The sequence below is a fragment of the Mastigoproctus giganteus genome, chromosome 2, assembly GCF_048544385.1.
Source record: "Mastigoproctus giganteus isolate SK-2022 chromosome 2, ASM4854438v1, whole genome shotgun sequence".
In the NCBI taxonomy this organism is placed as follows: Eukaryota; Metazoa; Arthropoda; class Arachnida; order Uropygi; family Thelyphonidae; genus Mastigoproctus; species Mastigoproctus giganteus.
This window is the reverse complement of record NC_143576.1, coordinates 7,125,176-7,147,477: the sequence shown is the minus strand read 5'-3', so window position 1 is coordinate 7,147,477 and position 22,302 is coordinate 7,125,176. Positions and strand designations below refer to the sequence as shown.

Sequence of the window (22,302 nt, the reverse complement as noted above, 5' to 3'; positions counted from 1 at the left end):
ACACAGTATTTTAACCCATACCATTTTTCAAATGGTGCCGTCTGGGTGGGTGGTGGTGGTGCCCACCAAGAATAAGTAACAATAGTCTTCTCTGCTAGTGAAGCATTACTTATTCGGGGTAGTGGAATACACGGGCAACTAGTTGTGATGGATGAGCACAATATGAGATACAGATAAAATGATGCCTTTCACACTACTACCGTTGTTTTTCTTTAAGAGTTGTATATGATGTATCTAACATATATTATATAGTAATGTTTATTATGTACTTGTACATAGTAAAAACTGGATGAAGGAACTGAAAAATGAAAAAATTATTTTATTAGATATTTTTTTATTGCAATATGTTGCACAATGTAAGGTTAAGTAAAGCTTATTGAAGTTACACTATTTTTCAGTTGTATGAATAAAGAATGAATCCAGTGTTGTTCATGTTTTTTTTGCCGTACTTTTTTAGATAAAATTGTGTCGTAGCATTTAGTTATGTCCTTAACTTTGCGCTTAACATTTGTTGCATGATCATGATTGTTCTTACAAAAAATATTCAAGTGCTTGGTCAATTTTCTAATTTTTCTCAATTTTCTAATTTTTCTCAATTTTCTCAAGCTTTAATTCTTTAATTTTCAAATCCTCGTAACTGCAGGGACTCGGATAATGAATATTCAGATACCGGGAACCCCCTGTACTTATTTTTCATTTTTAAATAAAATAAATCAATTCTATTTGGAAATTTTGTGAATAAAGAATGGTATGTGTAAATCTTATTTTATATATATGTAGTGACTTTTCTGTATTTACAGTATGGTATCCCATGTTCAGGACCCAAAAACCTGGAAGGCTTTTTTTTAAAAAAATTTTTTTTTTTTTTTTTTTTAGTGGCATCACATAAAATTTTCTAATTTTATGCGATGCCACTCTAGTGTGTTACTCCACCTACCCGTCTATCTGAAGATAGTAGACTAACAAATTTTTGTCATCCTACCATCATTTTTTCATGAAATTTTAAGCAGCCATGCTTATTTATGAATGACATTTATTTTTATTTACTGGAGTAACTTGGACTTAATAAACATGTAAATTACTGAATTTTATCTGCCATCCTGTTCATTCTCCTAACCCTAACTATGATCTTTCCTCAATGGCTTCTGGTAGTGTAATCCTGGATTATGGTGAAGGTTTCTTCCATTGTAAATGGTTAATATTCCACATTGCACCCAGTGGTAATGGCAAAGTGATGTGTTGAATTTCTACCATTGGCATAAGAGGAAGCTTTCAATTTCTGTTACACTATGTAGCATATCATACATGTTTTCCATGTACAATCACATCTCATTAATACAAAGTTCAAGGAACCTAAATTTTCAGGTTTTATAATAATGAGATTTGTAGTAACGAGGTCCCCCAAAAGTGTCAATTTTACTGTTTTTTTTTTTTTTTTGGTACATACTATATATCCAAGAATAATATCAAAAATAAATTAATTTAGATTAAAAAAATAAAATAATAAAAACTAAAGCCTTGTCTAATAATACAGTAACAGGAATAATAAATTTTTTAAAGATTTTATTTTATTTTAAAAGATAAATTAAGAGAAAAGCAATTAACGGAAGTGAAAATATTGTATATATTTTGATATATATAATATTTTAGTATCACGCTAAAAAGAATTACAATCTTAATATAAAAGGAGACATACAAACCATTAACTTTTTTAATAAATTAATCTTATATAAAGAAAGAATCTAATGTTGTTTGCACAGTGTTTGTCCTATATGCATTTTTAACTACAGCACAGACATAAACATTACTGCAGGCCAACGCATTCTCTATTATGATCAATGCACTTTGGGGATCTTTTTTAGATGGCAGTGTGTATGTGTGCTGCTTCACTTTCGCTGTTGCTGGTAACAGAAACATCATCGTTTTGCTTGGTGCTCAGCAACTCTTCTGGTATTGGCATTGCTGTGGTAATAACTTTATCATCCACTTTCACATACTTCGAATTTGCCAACAAAATTCATATGCTCCTTCAAATTACCACATTTCTCAATGTTGCTATCACATTTGTCTGCTGGACCATGTTTTTCAATGATATTCTCTCAAAAGCCACTCTTTCTGAAGCAGTTGATTATTACACTTGATGCAATACTGTCCCAAGCAATAACATGATTACAGATAGCACCAAAAACATCCAATTTGTCTACAAATTCTTCCCTACTTCTAAGTTATGTATCAAGTACCTTATCAGGCGGGTTCTATATGTTCTCTTGGGGTTATAAATAATGTCTTGATCCAGTGACTGCATAAAACTGGTAGTATTGGGAGGTAAAAACAACAGCCATATATTTGTCAACTTAAATGTCTCGGCAGAATGTGCTGTACAACGAACTAGAATCATCAAAATGTTCCTTTTTTTTTTTCTGAAGCCATTCTTCTGTCTACTTTTGATAACCAAGACTAAAAAATTTTGACCGTAAGCCAAGCACTTCTATTGGTCTCATAATCACAAGGAAGTTGGTTAAAATCTTTAAAACATCTTGGCTTGGAAAACTTATCAATCACAAGTGGGTATAGTTTTGTACTGCCATCTGAATTGCAGCATAACTAAGATGCAAGAAAGCAAGCTTATAGAGCATCAGCCAAAAAAACCTTCCCATTTCACCATACCTGAGGAGGCATACAATTTGAATGTATGCCCCCTCAGGTTCTTAATCTGAGAAAGTCAGAAACAGAATAATTTATATAACAGTGTCTGAAGGGCTGGTTTAGTAAGTTGTGCTATCATGATATAATGTATTCCATGTGATTCTGCTGCACAGAGTTTGGTGGAGGCTAGAGCATGATGCAATTCTGACACTGTGAAGGTAAACTGTATGCAGCACTAGGTGCTGATTCAAAATTGATGAGATGTTTTTCAGTTTTTGCTTTGTGTGCCTGAAAATGAGGTGAGTAAGATGTCGCAATTTTCCATTAATTTTCCTGAAATTTCCATTAACAATTTGTCCAATATATTTGCAATCTCCTCTGGTTTTGTAACATCACATCCATTGATGGTGAGCATGGAAGAGCTGATATTTTTTTTTTTTTATGTGAACCCCAAACAAGAGAGGTATTAGAAGCTATAGTGCTTAGTACCGTGCTTGGGTTGGAGGTTCAGAAGACGAAAGAAGATATTTGTTGACATTGGACTTGAACTTCTGTAGATTGTAATTTTCAGGAAATACGTATGAAGGACGGTTGTTCCAGAAAACGGCAGTTTAATGAATAAATGAGGAAGATGAAAAGTTGGTTCTGTGGGTTTGAAGTTGGACAGTAAATGGATGTTGGCTGTGGCGGCATGTATTCGGATTGTTTTGAAAGAGAGAGCAGGAATTATAGACACCAATTCAGAAGAACAGTGCCCATGGAAGTATCTGTAGAAGAGGCATGCAGCAGAAACAGTGCGTCTATGAGAAAGCGAGTGCAGAGACTCTGTTAGAGATGAATCATTAATTAACCTAACTGCCCTCTTCTGAATAGAATCTAGAAGCCTGAGAGAGGTTTTGGGGGCACCACCCCCACATGTGGGAACAATATTCCATGGTAGGGCAGATTTGTGATTTGTACAGAGTGAACAGCTGTTTGGAAGAAAAGTAATGCCGAGAGCAAAAGAGAAAACCAAGTTTTTTAGATGCAGAGGAAGCAATATTTGTAACGTGCTTGTGCCAAGAGAGATTAGAAGTAAGGGTAATCCCCAAAAGAGGAAAAGAGTGGGGGAAAGAACTGAACCTTGAGGGACACCGGCATTAGTGGAGAAGTTAGAAGACAGAGAGCCATCTACCATCATCCTCAGAGAGCGATCAGAGAGAAAAACTGGATAACCAATTACTAAAAACAGTTGGCAAACCATTAGATGGAAGCTTGTTTAGAAGACCTTTATGCCAAACACGATCAAAAGCCTTTGAGATGTCAAGAGCAACTACTTGTGTTTCACCGAACCTTTCCATTGAATTAGTCCATAAATGGGTAACATAAGCCAGAATATCACCAGTGGATCGATACTGACAGAATCCATACTGGCGATCGTTGATCAGACGGAAGGTTTCTAGGTAGTTTAAGAGTTGGCGGTTAATTGATTTCTCCATTACTTTAGAAAGAGTAGACGTAATTGCAATGGGACGATAACTGGATGCTAGGTATTTGTCACCCTTTTTAGGAACTGGCTGGATATGAGCAAATTTCCAAGCAGAAGGAAAAACAACTTTGGAATAAGAAAGTGAGAAAAGGCGGCAAAGAATAGGAGTAAGTTCAGGAGCACAGGTTTTGAGAACAAGTGGAGAAATACCATCAGGACCTGGAGCTTTCTTAGCATCAAGATTCATCAAAATCCTTCTGATATCCTTTTGACGGAAGACCACAGGAGGCATTGAATGAAGCGTGTTGGGAATGGTGGGAGGTGTTTTACCAAGATCATTAATACATGAGCTGGAAGAAAAATGGGATGCTAGCAGGTCAGCTTTATCCTTGGCTGAAGTGACAACAGAACCATCTGGTTTGGACAGAGGTGGGAGCAGAAATGGGCAGAAGTTGCGGCCAATAGCTTTGGCAAGAGACCAGAATGCTCAGCTACCATTAGGGCAAGAAGCAAGTTTTCTACTCTTAGCCTGTTCAAACTCTAGTTTCGACTGATTAATAACTGCTTCACAATTGTTGCGAGCTTTGGTGTAGGCAGAAAATGAAACTGAAGAATTAGAAACAAGCCAATTACGATATGCAACATTCTTCTCTTGGACAGCCTTAGCACATTAATTGGAAAATATAGGTTTAGATAAAGGACGAGATTTTAAAATGGAGTGTGGGATAAAGGATTCCATTCCTGCAAGAATAATTTCACTGACACGATCTGAGCAAACGTTGACATCAGAACTTTTGAAACAGTAATCCGACCAAGGAAAAGAAGAAAAGAAGTCTTGCAGTTCATCCCATTTTGCATTCTTGTAATGCCAAACAACACGAGGTTGGGAATAGCCATGAGATAAAGGTTCCATTGGAGAAGAGACAATCACCAAGTTGTGATCTGAAGTGCCTAAAGGACCTCTCACTTCGACCGTGTATTTAGAAGGGTTGTTTGTGAGAAAAAGATCAAGCGTATTGGCTGTATGATTAGGATTGTCCGGTATTCTTGTAAGTAAATGAACAATGCTAGGTCATTAGTAATTGCAAAAGTCTCAGCATCTCGACCTGCTGGGTCGGTGTGACTAGAAAATGGAAGCCAGCTGGAGTTGTGAACATTAAAATCACCAATGAAAATTACCTCACTGTTAGGAAAGTTGGACTGGAGAAAGTCAAGTTGCAAAGAGAGGAAGTCAAAGAGCTCCAAGTGATTAGTGGAGTTGGGAGAATGGTAGAGACAACAGATGAATTTGACACAATGAGGTAGAGAGATTTTAAGCCAGAGAAGATTGAAAAGAGGAGATTCCAAATTACCAAGTCTCTGACAGGGAATATCTGAACGGACATATGCACAAGTACCACCTTTGAGGCGAAAGGAATCATACAGCGAATAATTTGGGCATCTGAGATGAGCAGTAGATGAATCAACCAATAACTGAGACTCTGTCAGAAAAAGTACATGGGGTTTAGCAGACTGCAAGTGGAAATGGACATTGTTGAGATTAGAATTGAGACCACGTATATTTGTGAAATGAATTAGGAAGTGCTTGGGAGGTTTAGATCTTTTCACAGATAAGCTTGCTCTATTAGTTTGACAATTCATGGTGTATTCAATAGTAAGAAAAAGTGGGTGGGACATGCTGTATGAAGTAATGAAATTTTTGGATATGGCGTACATGTGGTAAGAATATACCCAGATCCTTGACATAACGTGGCCCCGACAATGCTCCCCGCATACACACTACACTATCTGGCAGAGTAGAGGTAGCAAGATTATACACTAGCTGATCCGGAAGCCTCCTAGAGAGTTACCAATAGGTTCGGTCCAGTGTACTAACTAGTGGCCGGCCTGCGAACACCGTTTTAGAGCTGTACCCTCGAAATTTAAGGAATATTGGATCTCGCCACGACGTTCATCATAACCTCAAAAGTCATCAATCATACTGCATGATGGAAGAGATAGGGAAGGGTTGACTGGAACTTAGCTCTAGAGACTAAACATGGGTTCCACCACTTCAAGCCTCCAATAAGCAAAGTGGTGGTATTTCACCGGTTGATGAGAGTCATCTACCACCTAGTGATGTGGTAGATGACTCCACATCTACCACATCCTGGTCGATGTGGAGTGGGCGCCACACCTCGACACCTGCTTACGTTGGTTCACACCTGGGTGGTCACCCACCATGTACTTGTGCATGGAGGTTATACCCAGGATTACTAACAGTTCCACCATTGTGAGGGTGCAAGCAGAGGATTTGGCTGTCACAGACCATCCGGACTTTGCCGAAATTGGGTCCACTTACTTGAGTGTCACCCGAATATCAGTTCCATCAGCGTTTTAGACTCCCAGGTAGGAAGTACAGCTTGTCTGGCATATCTGAGAGAATGTCTGTGATAACCTCAAGGACCATGTGTGGATATGTGGGTGTTTTGAGTACATTCGTTGAATTTTGGCCCATATCATTTGCAATTTTGTAGTTCTTTGAATCGTGGAAGTGATTACATTAGCAACTAAGGCCACATTGCTCCAGGGATATGCGGTGGTCATTCCCTGACCTTTCCGCATCCTTCGTATTTGGTGGTCACGGGCTTGAACCCCGGCCTAATCAAGAAGACCGGGATGAGATTTGCAGTTGTTGGGAAATTTCTGAAGATGTTCCATGCTCTGTTCTTCTCTTTTAGCTACACTGCATTTATCCACTACACCTTTGAGCAAGCTGATATTTTTTGTGGTCTGTTTTGGAATTGCTTGGTCTGCTTGCCTGCAGTATTTGGTTATATATATTTTCTGCCAAGTTTATGGATGTTTGTTGGACCTGCTTTTCTTCCAATGCTGCTAGCTGCTTGTATACATCCCATTCAGCTTTGGAAATGCTCCATTTGGCTATTTAGTTAGAAAAGTGGGGAATGCTGGCATTAATACAGCATATCACAGGGTAATGATCGCTACCCAGTGGACTGCTGTGAATAGCCTATCCAAATAAAGAATATATAGTTTCTGAGTAGAGAGATATCAATAGCTGAAGTAGACCCTGTAGAAAGATGCATTATTGAAGGTTATCAGACTGTGTTGATCAAGATTTTTTGATAGTTTGTCCAGGTTTTGATTTCCCCATAATGAATGGTGACTGTTGAGGTCCCCTAGGATCCAGTATGGTTTAGGAAGTTGCACCAGTAATTCTTCTAATTCAGCATAACTTATATTTTGGTTGGGGAACAAGTATAATGAGACAATATCTAAACTGAAGTTAATGTTCACTCATAGTGCTGCAACTGCCTCAAGGTTTATTTTTAGTGGGATTGGTTTGAGGGTATCTGAGAGTTGATTATCAATGCTATCCCTTCATGTGATAGATTGTTTGGATTGTGTGTAACACAATCTTGCTCGTGTATTATGTAGTTCCGAAGAGAAACAGTTATATGTGGAGTTAGGTTGGTTTCCTGTAGGCAGAAGGCAATAGGATATTGTGAAAGATGTCCGTCAAATTACCAAGATCGCTTCTAAAATTCCACTGTAAGAAGCATTATTTTGGTTTAATGGAATCCTCAATTTGCTTTTGAGGGACCGAAGATTTATTTCACTCAAGTTTACCTTTCCTCTTCTTTGGAAAATATGGTTTCTCTGTATCCATCTACTCTTCAGTGAACATTCTAAAATCTAGTCATCTTTGTGTGAACTATCTTCTATGTCCATGCAGCCTTTTGGTTTGAATCAGGAATAGCATCTGGTTGTACAGTAATTGGCATATTTATAGCTTTGCTTTGGTTGTTTGTCATTTGATTTATTGTTACGGTGGCCAATACTGACTTTGCCCATTCAGCTGTTGATTTGCTTGGTGGTATTGTTACCTCCATTTGGGCAACATTTGATATATGTCTTGTGGTTATTTGGGCATAAGATGGCTTATTATTCAGGGCTGGTAATGATTTTTTAACCTCTTGGTAGGTTACAATGTGTTCAGTTTTGTAACGCTATAGCTTTTTTTCATGTTCCAATGAAAAGGAATATGCTGGATGTGCTTCTTTGCAGCTAGGACAGTTGGGTGTTGTGGCTGTGCAGTCAATATTAGTGTGCACAGTGGATCCACATGTGGCACAGGCAGTTGCTCCTCTGCAGACTGTCTGAGAGTGCCTGAACTTTTGGCACTTGTAGCAGCAAAGAGGTTTGGGGGTGTACGATTTAACCTGGCAGTTAAGGTAGCCAGCTTTGATCACTGTTGGTGGTTTGAGATTGTCAAATGTAAGGATTATATTTAGAGTGGAAACTAGTATATCATCCTTCTTTGTCATAATTCACCGTACATGATGACTGCTTGATCTAGCAGTTTTTGTTTAATTCTTCATCTTACAGATTGATGAGGTCCCATTCAGTGATGACACCTCTTAATGCTGATTAGGATAGAAGCCAGAGGTTGTTTTCTTGGAATGGTAAGAGAAGTTTCACCAAATAGTTTTAGCTTTGCTTTGGTTGTTTGTCATTTGATTTATATGACTTATAGTAGTATTTTGTAGTTGTTCAGATTGTCAAAGCAATGGCAACTTCAACCAGTAAGTCTCCTGATTTTAAATAATGAACTGTCTTGGGAGTATCTATTATGCTATCTAGGCATTTCTGCACTAGAAATGGAGAGAGTTTTCCTAATCAATTGTTCTTCAGTTGAATGAATAATTAGGAATGTTGGAGTTCGGATTATGTCTATGTCAGTCTTTTGATGTTTTGCTGTGATAACACCAGACCCTTCTTGTTTTTCATCCAGCCATGATTTGTTCGGTGCACCCATTGGATTTCTGAGTTTTGGGAACAGTTTTCTTCATTTTTCCCCAGAAGGAATATCTTTCAGGTTACCAGCCCTACCATGTTCAGGGTTTTTGTTGTTGTTATTGGGTTTTAGGGGCATCGGCAACTAAGGGCATGTTGCTCTGTAAACTGCATGTTTTCTAAGGTCAGTTTTCTGTTTGCTGGACAAAAAATCTGAGTTTCCGGGAGAAAAAAATCATGCTACCCTCACCTGAGACAGACTAACTCAGCTAAGTTGCGAAAAAGACCCATAAAAATTCCTCCTGTCATCAACAGAATTTGAACTCAAGTCTTTTCAACCTGGTGTGGGAAGGACGGCACTCCTACCAACTGTGCTACACACAAGAGCCCATGTGGAAGGAGAAGCAGTACTACCTCTGTGACCAAGCTGTAGTGGTTTAGTAATAATATACAAATAAAAGGAAAAAAGAAAGAAGGTTACTTTTCCTCATCTAGAAAAGTGATTTCTTTACTGAAGATTATTTAATTGTGTTAGTGTAACACTGAAAACAAAGAAATAATTTTATTTCTTCAAGTGGGAGCATAAATTCACTGGCAAAGACACTGGATCACAATATTGCTTGGCACCTGGGGCCAACCCACAAGCAAGGCTACTGTATAAGCTGGAACATGTTGGAATCACCAGGAAAATCTTTAGATGGATCACAGGGTGGCTGCAGGATAGAAGCCAGAGGTTGCAATTAAAGGTGGGCTAATGTATGAAGTAGGATTCCTCAAGGATCAGTACTGGGACCACTTTTATTTTTGATTATTTTTAAATGTTATCAACGAAGAATACAGGGATTATGTTAAATTTGGTAGTTAATCATAAGTGCCAAGCAGTGCTTCTTCAGGATAACTAAAGTGGAAGCCATATTTTAATGCAGCAAAATACAAGGTCTTCTTGCATCTGGGGGGGAGATAGCAATGCCAAAATAACTTATACACTTGGTGGGGGTAGTTTGAACTAAAGACAGTAGAGAGTTGCAGCAGTCAGGCATAAAGTTCTGCTCACAGAACTTTATGCTTGATTTATTGAACATTTTCTTGTAAGAGGTATGGAGGGTATAATCCCACCATATGAGGTAACTGCAAGACTGCACTTGGAATACTTGTCCTAGTATGGACGCTGCACCTAAAAAAAAAAAAAGATGAAGCCTCTTGAAATGGTTCAATGAGTGGATTATCTGTGTGGTGAGATTTGCAGTAGAGTGCTTATATGAGGAGAGACTGAATATATGTCAGCTACAGAGCTTGGTGACTAGACACCTCATACACCTCAATTAGGAAACCTAATTGAGGTATATTAGGTCATCTAATTGAATTGTATAAGGCTCTTAGAGGAGAAAGTAAAATGAATGAGGGTGAAATTTTCACTGTTTTAAATGTTATGATTCCACAATTAGGAGCCATAAATTCAAATTAAGTGGATGAGGTTTACACTGGATTGCAAGAAGTGTTCCTTTGGTAAGCGAGTTGTTAATTGCTGGTATGTTACTTCCGTGGGTGGCTTAGGAAAAATTTTTCCTAAGCCACACAGGGAAGTAAGCTTTGAATTCTTTGAATTTTTCCTTCAAAGTAAGCTTTGAAGGAAAAATTCAAAGGTCAGCTGGTTAGATATCTGTTTGTGAAGTAGGTAGTAGTTTATTTTAGTATTTATTTATTATTTTTTTAAATGCAGCAAAAGCCTTCAATTTCCTGCACCATATGGCTAATATCAGTATATACTTTGATAACTTGATGCCAATCCAGATTTTTTACTTCTTCATCATCATCATCATCATCAGCCATTTTCAATCCACTGCAGGATGAAGGCCTCTCCAGCAACTTTCCAGTTCCTTCTGTTTTGAGCACTGGACATCCATTTACTACCCACAAACTCATGAATTTCATCTATCCATCTCCGCCTTTGTCTTCCAGGTTTTCTTCTAGCTCCTCTTGGGTACCATTCTGTTATTTTCTTAGTCCATCTGTCATCATGTCTTCGAGCTATGTGTCCTGCCCAAGACCATTTTAGTTCTTTAGTTTCGATAAGAATGTCCTTTACTTGAGAGTGTTGCCTAATCCATGTGTTTCTCTTCTCATCTAACAGTCTGATTCCCAATATGATTCGTTCCATTCTTCGCTGTGTAGTTCTCAGCTTCTCTTCCATTCTTTTGGTGAGTGCCCAAGTTTCACTTCCATAAGTCATGGTGGGGAGTATACATTGGTTCATTATTTTACGTTTCAGACAAACTGGGATATTGCTCTTCAGTATGTGACTATATTTCCTGAATGCTATCCATCCAAAATTTATTCTTCTCTTGACTTCCAGCCATTTATCATTATTACAGCTAATAACTTGTCCCAGATAAGTATATGACTCCACCTTTTCAATTACTGCTCCTTCAATCATTATTTCCCTTTCTGTGGCATACTTGTTCATCATTACTTTTGTTTTAGCCATATTCATCTTTAGTCCAAAATCCTTACTAGCTGTGCATAACTGATTAAGATTTTCCTCTAATTCTTTGGGATCATGGCTTATGACCACAATGTCGTCTGCAAATCGTAAATGGTTTAGGTACTCTCCGTTCACATTGACTCCTTTCTGCGACCAGTCTAATCTTCTGAAAGCTTCCTCACGGGCAGCAGTAAACAGCTTCGGAGATATTGTGTCTCCTTGTCGAACTCCTTTCTCAATTTTAAATTTCCTACTGTCTTTGTCTAGTCTAATAAAGGAGGTAGCACTCTCGTATATTTTCTTCAAAATCATAATATATGGGGTATCAATGCCTTGTCTTTCCAGTGCCCGAAACATTGCCTTATGCTGTATGGAGTCAAATGCCTTTTCATAATCCACAAATGCCAAGCATAATGGTGTTTTATATTCATTTGCTTTCTCCATTAGCTGTGATATTACGTGAAGGTGATCCATAGTTGAGAATCCTGTCCTAAAGCCAGCTTGCTCTTTCGGTTGATTCTCATCAAGTATTCTTTCTAATCTGTTAGTAATGACCCTTGTGAACAACTTGTAGATGTGGGATAACAAGCTAATTGGTCTATAATTTCCAATTTCTGATTTATCTCCTTTCTTATGCAGCAAAACTATGATTGCATTATTCCACAGCTTAGGCGTCACACCTTTTCTAATGCACTTTGTGAAGAGCCTTGCCAGTTTTTGTGTTATGTCTCTTCCTCCCAATTTTAACAACTCTACAGTAACTTCATCTTCCCCCGGGGCTTTCTGATTCTTCATTTTCTTCAATGCATGTTCTACCTCATCAGGAAGAATATTGGGTATGTCGTATGTGTTGCTACTTTGCAATCCATCTTCCCCACTGCTGGCATCATTCCCCTGCTCCTTGTATAATTCTCTATAGTAGTCTTCTGCTATTTGAATTATGCCTTCTCTGCTGTTTATAAGTACACCATCGCTATTCTTCAGTTTCAGCATCATTTGTCTTTCTGTATTACTGCTCATGGCTGCTGATTTAAATCCTTTGTTTTCCCTTAATGCTTGTTCTACTTTTCTTGTGTTAAATCTTCTTATGTCCTCTCTGAGTCTCTTTCTAATGGCTTTGCATAACTCAGTATACTCAATTTTCTCCCTGTCAGTGTTTTTCTTGCTTTTCATTTGTCGTCTTCGGTTCATCATGACAAGTGTTTCTTGACTAATTTTTTCTTCTTTGGATTTCTTTTTCCCTATAGGTTTCTTGGGCTTTATCACTTTCAAAAAGTTGTAATATTCCTCGTCGATATCTTGGTCTTCAGCAGTCTGCAGAAGCTCATACTTGTTCTTAAGTTCCAGTACATACTGCTTTTTCTCCTCTTCTGTTATCTCAAAGACCTTTGTATTATTTACTCGAGTCAGTTTTTTCCTTTCCTTTCCTACATCTATATCAAGTGTACATCTTACCATTCTGTGATCACTTCCAACATTTACCTTATTCAGGACGGTAACATCATTCACAATATATCTTCTGTTAGTGAGGATGAAGTCGATTTCATTAGTAGTTAATCCATTTGGACTCTTCCATGTCCACTTTCTGTTCACCCGTTTCTTGAAAAAAGTGTTCATTACTGACAGTCCTTGAGATTCTGCAAATTCCACAAGTCTTTCACCTCTTTCATTTCTTTCACCAATTCCAAAATTTCCTATAGTTCCCCTTTCTGTGCTGTTTTGTCTTTTTCCAACCTTAGCATTGAAGTCCCCCATAATAATAGTGTAGTGGGTTTTCTGCTCATCTAGAAGACTCTCAATTTCGGTGTACATTTCTTCAACCTCTTCATCATCATGGCTCGATGTTGGTGCATAAATCATTATAATCTTTAGCTTGTATCTCTTAGAAATCTTGAGTATTAGTCTTGACACTCTTGGTGATGTACTTTTGAATTCCAAAATGTTGTTTTTAAAATCTTTATGGACCAGAAACCCAACTCCACCTTCACTCCTTTCACTGTTTCCATTGGTGTACAGCAGATTTCCACTTGATAAACTTATAAGTGATTCATTTCTTCTTCTTGTTTCAGCCAAACCAATGATATTCCAATTCACATTTTCTAATTCCTTTTCCAGCTCTAATATCCTGTCTTCACCGATGAGTGTTCTTACGTTATAACAGGCCAAGTTCAGTTTCCGTGCATGGCAGCCTGGTCGTACCCAGAGATTCTTAGCACCCTCTGCTTCCACTCTAATCCTCTCGCTGCCGTAAGAGGGAGAGTGAAAGCTGCTGGGGACTGAGGGCCATTTGTTTCGTCGTGCTTTCATATTGCTGGAGGGTTTGGTCTTTTCCTCTTCACGCTGACCAGGCGTCTTGAAGAGAACCACTCTACACGTTCGTTGCCACCTAAGTGACGTAACAGGGCTTACCATCGAGAAGGTGTGCATGAGTGGATTTTAGGGAGGCAGGCCAACCGGACTTCTCCTAAATCTTCTGTAATAGAGAGATATTGGATCCATCAGTGTTTTAGGCTGAGTGTCTGATAACACACAGGATACCTGTTCCCCTCTAAGCCCCTACTTCTTAATGATTCTCAAACATCCCCTTTACTTCTTAATGATTCTCAAACATCCAAAGCATACTTTTCAATTGAACTAGATTTCTTTAGGGAGGAACAGGGATGGGGGGGGGGACATAATATGGAATTGGACCTAAGGACTTCTGATATTTTCTTATAGAATATTTAAACTCAAAATATACTGTACAGATAATTTAAGCTATTTATGATGGGAGTGGGGGAGGGATTTGCAGAATTTCTATTGTTCATGTCCAATTTTAACAAAATTTGGTGTGGCTTAACAACTCTCTTTCTAAAAGATGCAAACACAAAATTTCACAAAAATCAGTCCAATAGGAATTGAACTGAATCGTTGACAGATGGAGAGACATGAAGATAACAGAAGTTTCACACGTTTACCAAATGTTCCCGAAAATGGAGGAAAAAAAAACATTATCTACATAAGGATAACAATTCAAACAAAATAAAGGGTAGAAATAGCATAGCAAATTCTTGAATTCAGGATCCCAAAAGAACATCTGGAGTATAAAGACATCTAGTTTAGGGAAGTATCGATGGATATAATCTAAAGAGGAGATGAATGATGCATGATTCTTATGTAAATTAATATCATTCACACAAAATGAGGGCATGCCCAGTTGTACAATAATGTTTCATATTAATTATATTAATATGAAACATTATGAATATTGAGTATTACAGCTCTGATTCATACTATCCAATTAATTTAATTTAATATTGTGGATTAATTTATATTAATCCACAAGAATGATCTAAAGCAATACATTGTCTTACCTTAGAGACAAGATAGGCTGCAGAAAGGATGACACCAAAAACTTTACTTGAGCCATGATAAGATTCAGAAAAAAAATATAACCAGTGCTGCATTGGAGCCAGTGTACGATACAATTGGGATGTACTTTCTATGAAGAGGTAGTGCTTTCCCTGCAAGAATTAATTCTCAAAATCTAAGCAGAAGTATTCAATTCAGAATTTCATTACAAAAACTTAAAAATTTATATTGATTTAATTTTATTAAATTCATTTTGATTTGAATACTAGTTCCAAAATTCTTGTATTTTAGTCAGTAATCAGATGATCAGAGTACCAAAAAATGAATTAAAGATTTGTCTAATCTGCAATTAGTGAATTTTTAACAATACATGATAGTGTATTGCTTAATGCAGGAGTCTCCAAACTTTTAGGGAATAAATAAATAAATCTTTATTTGTCCTACAAAGATACATGAGTGTTACATTAGTGAGAGACAAATTCCCTTCACGGAAGTATATGCCAGGGGATTTACATATAATACAATAAAAAGGAATAAAAACATATATACTGATTAGATTTACATATATTACAATATAAAGGAATATAACAACACCACCACCACTGAATACACTACAGACATGTGCACATAAGCACAGCATTGTGTCATATAGTTATTCCAGAACGCACAAAACTGTTCGGCGACAGTAGCCTCAGCGAACCACATCACGGTTTGTTTCCTGTACTTCAGATCTTCTATTAGCCTTTCAAGGTCAATTCCGATTTGAGACAAGCTGTGGATTGATTCCAATGCCTTGGCTGGTATGAATCTATAGGCCATCTTCAGCCTATTAGCTTTCATCCTCAGGATGCCGACCGGGCTAGCCAAGTGGGTAAAGTACCTGCCCAGCAACCCAAAGGTCGCGGGTTCGATTCCCACCTCGGGCTTGGATCAAAGTACTGCAAAAACCTTGGGGAGGTGCAATATGGCCACAGAAGCCGATGTGCCAACAACTACCAAATCAAACCTCAGGAATTTGGTGCTACTCACAAAGCTGCCAGAAGCATGGTGACGATATCACTCCAGTCAGTCATCATCTTGATTGTAGTTATCAGTCATTTCCAGGCAATAATGTCTGGTAAATGCTGTATTTTCAGGTGTTTGGCAAGCTGCATGGTCCTTAACTGATGGGAGAGATGGTGTTTATTGTTGGCCCATTCCAGCAGCCAAAATTCAGTCACATATATTCTCCTAATGTGGGTAGAGGTGGCTGAAGCCCACAATTCAGCACTATATAATAGGACCAAATACACTGTTGTTCTTATATATCTTGTGGTTGTTGCAGTTTGTTTCATGTTCAATAGGTGTTTGGTTATCCAACGTAGACAGTTAAATCTTTTTATAAGCAAATCAACATGGGCTGTGAATGTAAGTTTGGTGTCAAATATTATTCCCAGATCTCTATGAGTTGTGACAATTGGGATAGGTGTTCCATTTAGTCCTGGATGTACAAGTGTAGGTGATTTTTTGAGAGAGTACACCATCATTACAGTCTTCTGTAGATTTAGGGCTAGGCCAAATTCATCTAAGTATATTAATAGCTCCATAATCTTATGATTGATCTGGTCACACACACTGCACTGTTAGACGAGGCCAGTTGGATGGTCGTCGATATCTTAATATCATCTGCGTACGTGTATACATCATCCCTGCCCTCGCAGAACGGGATCATCATTGTGGTAAAGAGGAGTCCAGATAAGATGCCGCCTTGTAGAACTCCTGCATGGACTAGTCACTGGAGGATCTGTCTGTATGCAAATAAATGGATTGCCAAGTTAGTAGGGACTGCAGGAACTTTGGCAGGTTTTCTTTTATTTGGAAGGCGTGCTGCAGCAAACGTAATAGGCATGTACATTTAAACTATTGAAGGCAGCCTTAATATCAGCATATATTATTGCAACTTCATTTCTGGCTTGGGAAGTGTTCAGTATTGCTGTTTGCACTGTAAGGAGGTCCGTTATAGTTGACCTGTTAGATATTGCATAATGAATTTGTTGAGGCTAGATATGATGCGTCAACTTTGGGAGTAGAGCTTTCTCCGGTATTTTCAAGCGTGTAGATGCAATAGATATAGGTCTATAATGCTCCATGAGGTTAGGGTTTATAATTTTTGGCATAGGGATGACACCATACTTATTCCAGTTTTCAGGGAAAATTCTATTAACAAGTATAGAGTTATAAATAGCTTACAGTGGTTCAATTAGGAATGGGCTGAGACATTTACCATGAAGTGAGCAATCCGATCGACCCCAGCTATTTTAATGGCCCTGAGGGAGTTAATGCTCTGTATCAACCTTTCTTTTGTGATAATAACAGACCCTAGCTCATTATCAACCAATGGAACCCACGATCTGTGACTGATAAAGTATGTTAGAGAATCTACTGATGTGGTCCATCCAAGCTTCACCGTCAATTCGCTGATATGTGTCATTCCTATGTCTACACTAGCTTTCCCTCGTCAAGCGCATCTTTAATGTAGCAGTTGATTGCTTTAGATTTTTCCCTATTAAATCTTGCTCTGCCAATTAATGAGTAGTTAATTCTGTCTTGTGTATCATTTGACAGTTTCCATTTCCTTTGCAGAGTTTGTTTTAATTTAAACAGGACAGTTAGGCTCGTGTTCCACCAAGCTCTCTATCTTGATGAGATCTTTACAAGTTTGGAAGCCTCAAATTCTGCAACAGAGTTTATCCAACTGGTTAAGAGAGATGGGCTAAGGTAAAGAAAGCCTGCACGAGAAGCATGCAAAAGTTCAATGAAATTTACCAGTAAAAATACTTTACCGTAACAGCATTTGTATTGTTGCTCACTTAGTAAACAGACAGTGGATGTTATTGGTCTGGAGTAGAAGTTGAATCCCATGGGAGCTTGAAACCCTTCTGAAGTGTGTGTGTGGGGGGGGGGTAACCTAACCTTTTTTCTTTAGAGTCACTAATTGAATTAACTAATTGAATCACGAACAGAGTCATATTGGAAGTTGGAAGTTCTGACGTAAAAATGTTCGTAACGTAGTTTCACCGGTAAACTTTTTCAAAGCTTGCCGTGCTTCTCTTGTGGGCTTACTTTGCCTTTTTTTTTCTTAATAAACAATTTATCCACTAGTCCACCAGTGATTTTAAAGAAAACAGGTCAGGTTACCCCCACCACTTCGGGAGGGTTTCAATTTCCCATGGGATTCAATTTCTACTCCTGACTGATAACACCCACCATCTGTTTACCGAGCGAGCAACAATACAAATGCCGTTATGGCAAAGTACTTTTACCGGTAAATTTCATCGAACTTTTGCATGCTTCTCATGTAGGCTTTCTTTACCTTCACCAAGAGATGTTGTGAGTAAAGTGTCACATGTGAGTATACAATTCCATGGGATACAGTTAGCAACATATAAGTATTTTTCGGGTCCCGAAAGGCTGACTAAGTCACAAGCTGGCTCTTGCATTTGTCGTTAACATTGAAGTCAATTGCGGGTTGCATTAAAAGGACAGCAACTGCACTGTGGTCAGATAGAAAAAAATGTTTCTGGAGGTACATCAATTATACATTTACCAGAAGACATAATCAGGTCTAGCTTATTTTCACCTCTTGTAGGCTGGTCGTTGATAAGAGAGATGGAGCATATTTAACATGATGTCCTGCAATATAGAGAAGTGGGCAACATATGAATTTTTGAAATATTTGGCGGGCCGGAGAAAATTCCTAATTACTTTAAACTACATTCTCTGCATACCTTTAACGTTATGCAGATAAACAAATTTTATACCTACCTATATCTACAGATTCAAAAATAAATCAATGGATATGTAATATAAAATATACCAGTTTGTTTGTTGTAAATAACTCCAGTTTTGTTTCAAATGCTTTGACTTTATAATACAAATCATTGACAAGTTTGCCTCGTCTTTGTAGTTTCATATTAATAAAATTCAGGTGTTCACCTATATCTGTTAAAAAGGCAAGGTTCACAACCATTTGAGATCTGACAGTTCTGGAACAGGTTTAAATTTTTCATTCATAAATAGCTCTATTTCGATCCTAAGTTCAAAAAAATCGCTTCAACACGTTACAGCGACTCAGCCATCGTTTTTCAGTGTGGTACAACAAATCATTGTACAGTCTGTCCTCGTATAGCACGATAGTTGTGTTCCTAGAAACCCTCGTGCAATGCAAAATCGTGCAATATAAACAACAGGCCCTATGGGAAAAGTGGAGTTAGGTGCCAACCACCCAAGACTGAACACACATTTGGAACCAAAACATTACCAAACACAATAAATAATCGGGTAATTTTAATTGTTACGTATTTTATAACGATTAAAATACGTAATAAAAAATATAAAAAATTTTTTATTATAATATAATAAATAATAAAAAATAAATATTTATTATTATTTATTATATTATAATATTATATTATTTATTATATTATAATAAAGTATTTTTAGTATTTTTAATACTAAAAAGTATTTTATTCGTAAAAAAATTGTTATATTAAATAAAATAGTCGTAATAAAATACTTATGTATTTTATTACGACTATTACGTAATAAAATATTGCTTTTGCTTCTATCGTAAGCAAACTTGTTTTTTGTTTGATTTTCTATCCAAACAGATGACAGCCATTCCATCTCTTCCAATTCTTTGTGTCTTAATCTAATGGATTTTAATTACACTTTGAGTTGTTCCCGCTATGAAAGTTGTTTTTATTTTCTCCGCATTCTTTGTAATTCTCGGCATTGCCTCATTTAGGTGTGTAGCACGTGCAATATCACATAGTCTTTCATTTCGCTCAAAGCGTTTCACAATTTCATATTTTTTTCTCTATCGACAGAGGCGGACTGGCCATAAGCCTTACCCAGGAAATCCCGGTGGGCCGGAGGCCGGTGTGATTTTGGCCATAAACCGTAGTATGAGGCCACCATAAATTTTCCCGGGTAAGAATTTTTGGCCCAGTCCGCCTCTGTTTATCAATATTGCTTTTTTTTTTCTCTCTCTGTGAATCTGCAGTGTCTTCGCCAGGATGCTTCCTTTTCACACCTTTTAAGTATTTTACTCATTTTTAAAGCACAATTACAAAACGAGGAGGCAAGCTTAATACACATAAACAAAGCTGCGCGCGTATAGCAACTGAATAAACAACACCGTAAAGCTGAGATACACTATTAACACCTCACATTTTACTAAAGCACATTTCTAGGGGTTACTACCATAAAACAATAAAACCAATTTCCAGTTTCATTTCTGCTAGTGGAATCTGTTGTAAACTCCATCTAATTGCATTTGCGATTATATCAATAGCTGGAATTGTGTTGGTTTTTACATTATTATGGTGAAATGTGTTTCCCCTTCATTGATATAAAACATATAAATACATTTTCAGAATCTTCTTCATTCCTATCGTGTTGCGTTCGGTTGGGGTGATTCCGCGTTCGACTGCCATTTCTTGTAAACACAAAGGCGAATCGTGCATAAGCGAATTCGGTTCGTGTTATATAAGATAACGTTCCCCTATTTATAAATCGTGTATGATCGAATTCGTGTAATGTAAACACGTGTTATACGAGGACTGACTGTATTCAACCTCAATTGTTTCAAGAAAATTTTTGAATTGGCAACGTTTCAAACCAGTCTTGCGAATAAAATTTACTGTTGATATTACAGTTGACATGACTGAATCTACACCCAAAAATTTTCCGCAAAGATTGCTGGTGAATTATACAATGAATTGGCATTGGTTTTTTAATATTTTTACTCCCAAGATATTTATGAAGCTGACCCAAGAACTCAATTTTAGTACTGACCACATTTTTAGCGCCATCCGTTGTAACCACTGATAGCAAATCCCAATTCAATTTGAGGCCGTCAATTACTTCTGACACACTCAAAAACATATTTTCACCTGCTGTTGTATCTTTCAAGCTTTTTAATGCAACTATCTCTTCAGTTACTGCAAAATTTTGATTTACACTTCGGATATAAATTAATAATTGAACCGTATGGCTTGTATCTTCACTCTCATTAATTGCTATTGAAAAATGTGTGAATTCACAAACTTTCTCTACGAGCTGATTTTGAACATCGGCTCCTAAATCTTCAATTCTTGTTACAGTTTGTTTGTTTTTTTTTAGGAGCATTAGCAACTAAGGCCATATTGCTCCGGGGATATGCGGTGGTCATTCTCTGACCTTTCCGTATCCTCCGAATTTGGTGGTCACGGGCTTGAACCCTGGTCTAATCAAGAAGTGTGTGCTACGCACTGCTCCTCCTGCCCACCTGGCTATGGAGGTGCCCTTGTTACAGCTGTTGAAGATAAACTTAGACACAAAATTCTTCACTTTCTCAGGACATACTTCTGCAATTGCCAAACAAATTCCTTTTACAAATTCTCCATCCGCAAAGGCCCTTCCTTCTTCGGCAATGATTTGAGAGGCTTGAAAACTAGCTCTAACTGCAGATAAATTTTGATGAGTAAAAGTTCTAATCATCTGTTGTTGACTTTGAAAAGTTTGGGTTAGTTCTTGGAGTTTTTTCTGTCACAAAGCTCCTTGAGGCATATTTTGTGGTGTAGTGAAGTTTTTTTTGCATGAGCCTTCAAGATTGGATGGTCTTTTGAAAATCCAGCACTTCTTTGTTTGGTGAACCATTGAAGCAATGCTTCACCAATGTTTGTAACCTCGCACTTTCTAAATTTTTTTTTTTTCTGGTTACGTTCTTTTCCAGTACTGATATGTAAACATCTTTATTCTTCCACAACGTCGATACACTCGAAGAGGACAAAGAAAACTTTTTACATACTTCAACATTTTTTGTACCACATTCTAACTCACGAATAACTTCGACTTTTTCGCAAATTGAGAGAGATGTTCTTTTGTTAGTAGACATTTTTCCGAAGCTAGGGTCCATTTTTAACTGATTTTACTTTAAAATGATAAAGTGATCTGCATACAAAGTTCTTAGAAGTCCTGTTTACAAAATTCTTAGAAGTCCCAAAATAAATTTATGGTTCAGTGAATACAATCTGCAAGTAGGCTGCAAGAGTAGCTCGTGCTGTCTTGTCAATGATATACAGGAATTTTTCTAGCAGGGATAAGGAGGTGATTATTCCATTGTATAAGGCAATGGTCAGGCCACACCTTGGGTACTGTATACAGGTCTGGAGGCCTCATTTCAAGAAGGATGTAGAGCTGCTCGAACTAGTACGGAGAAGGGCAACAAGATTAGTGAATGGAACAATGGGGTACTCTTACGAAGAAAGGGTTAAGTTTTGCAAATTACACTGTCTGGAGACTAGGCACCAGCGAGGTGATCTGATAGAGGTGTATAAAGCCTTGAATGGTTTGAGCATGCTCAATGCTGATGGGATTCTTCCTCTTGCTCAGAATAATCACCTGAGAGGGCATTAATTCAAATTGAGGAAAGACAGATGTAGGATAGACATGCGGAAATTTGCCTTTAGCCAGTGGGTAGTTGGTTGGTGGAACAGACTTCCATCCCTTGTCGTGGAAGTTGCTAGCCTAAATA

General features: G+C 37.6%; 1 protein-coding gene across 1 annotated transcript in view; it reads right to left on the bottom strand.

Annotated features, from left to right (window-relative positions):
- LOC150089139 (RING finger and transmembrane domain-containing protein 2-like) overlaps window positions 1-22,302 on the bottom strand; it is a 147,562-nt gene that overhangs the window by 40,520 nt on the left and 84,740 nt on the right. Inside the window, exon 7 of the mRNA XM_090390346.1 lies at window positions 14,747-14,896. Coding sequence (XP_090246472.1) covers window positions 14,747-14,896 — 150 coding nt within the window. The remainder of the gene's footprint in view (window positions 1-14,746; window positions 14,897-22,302) is intronic.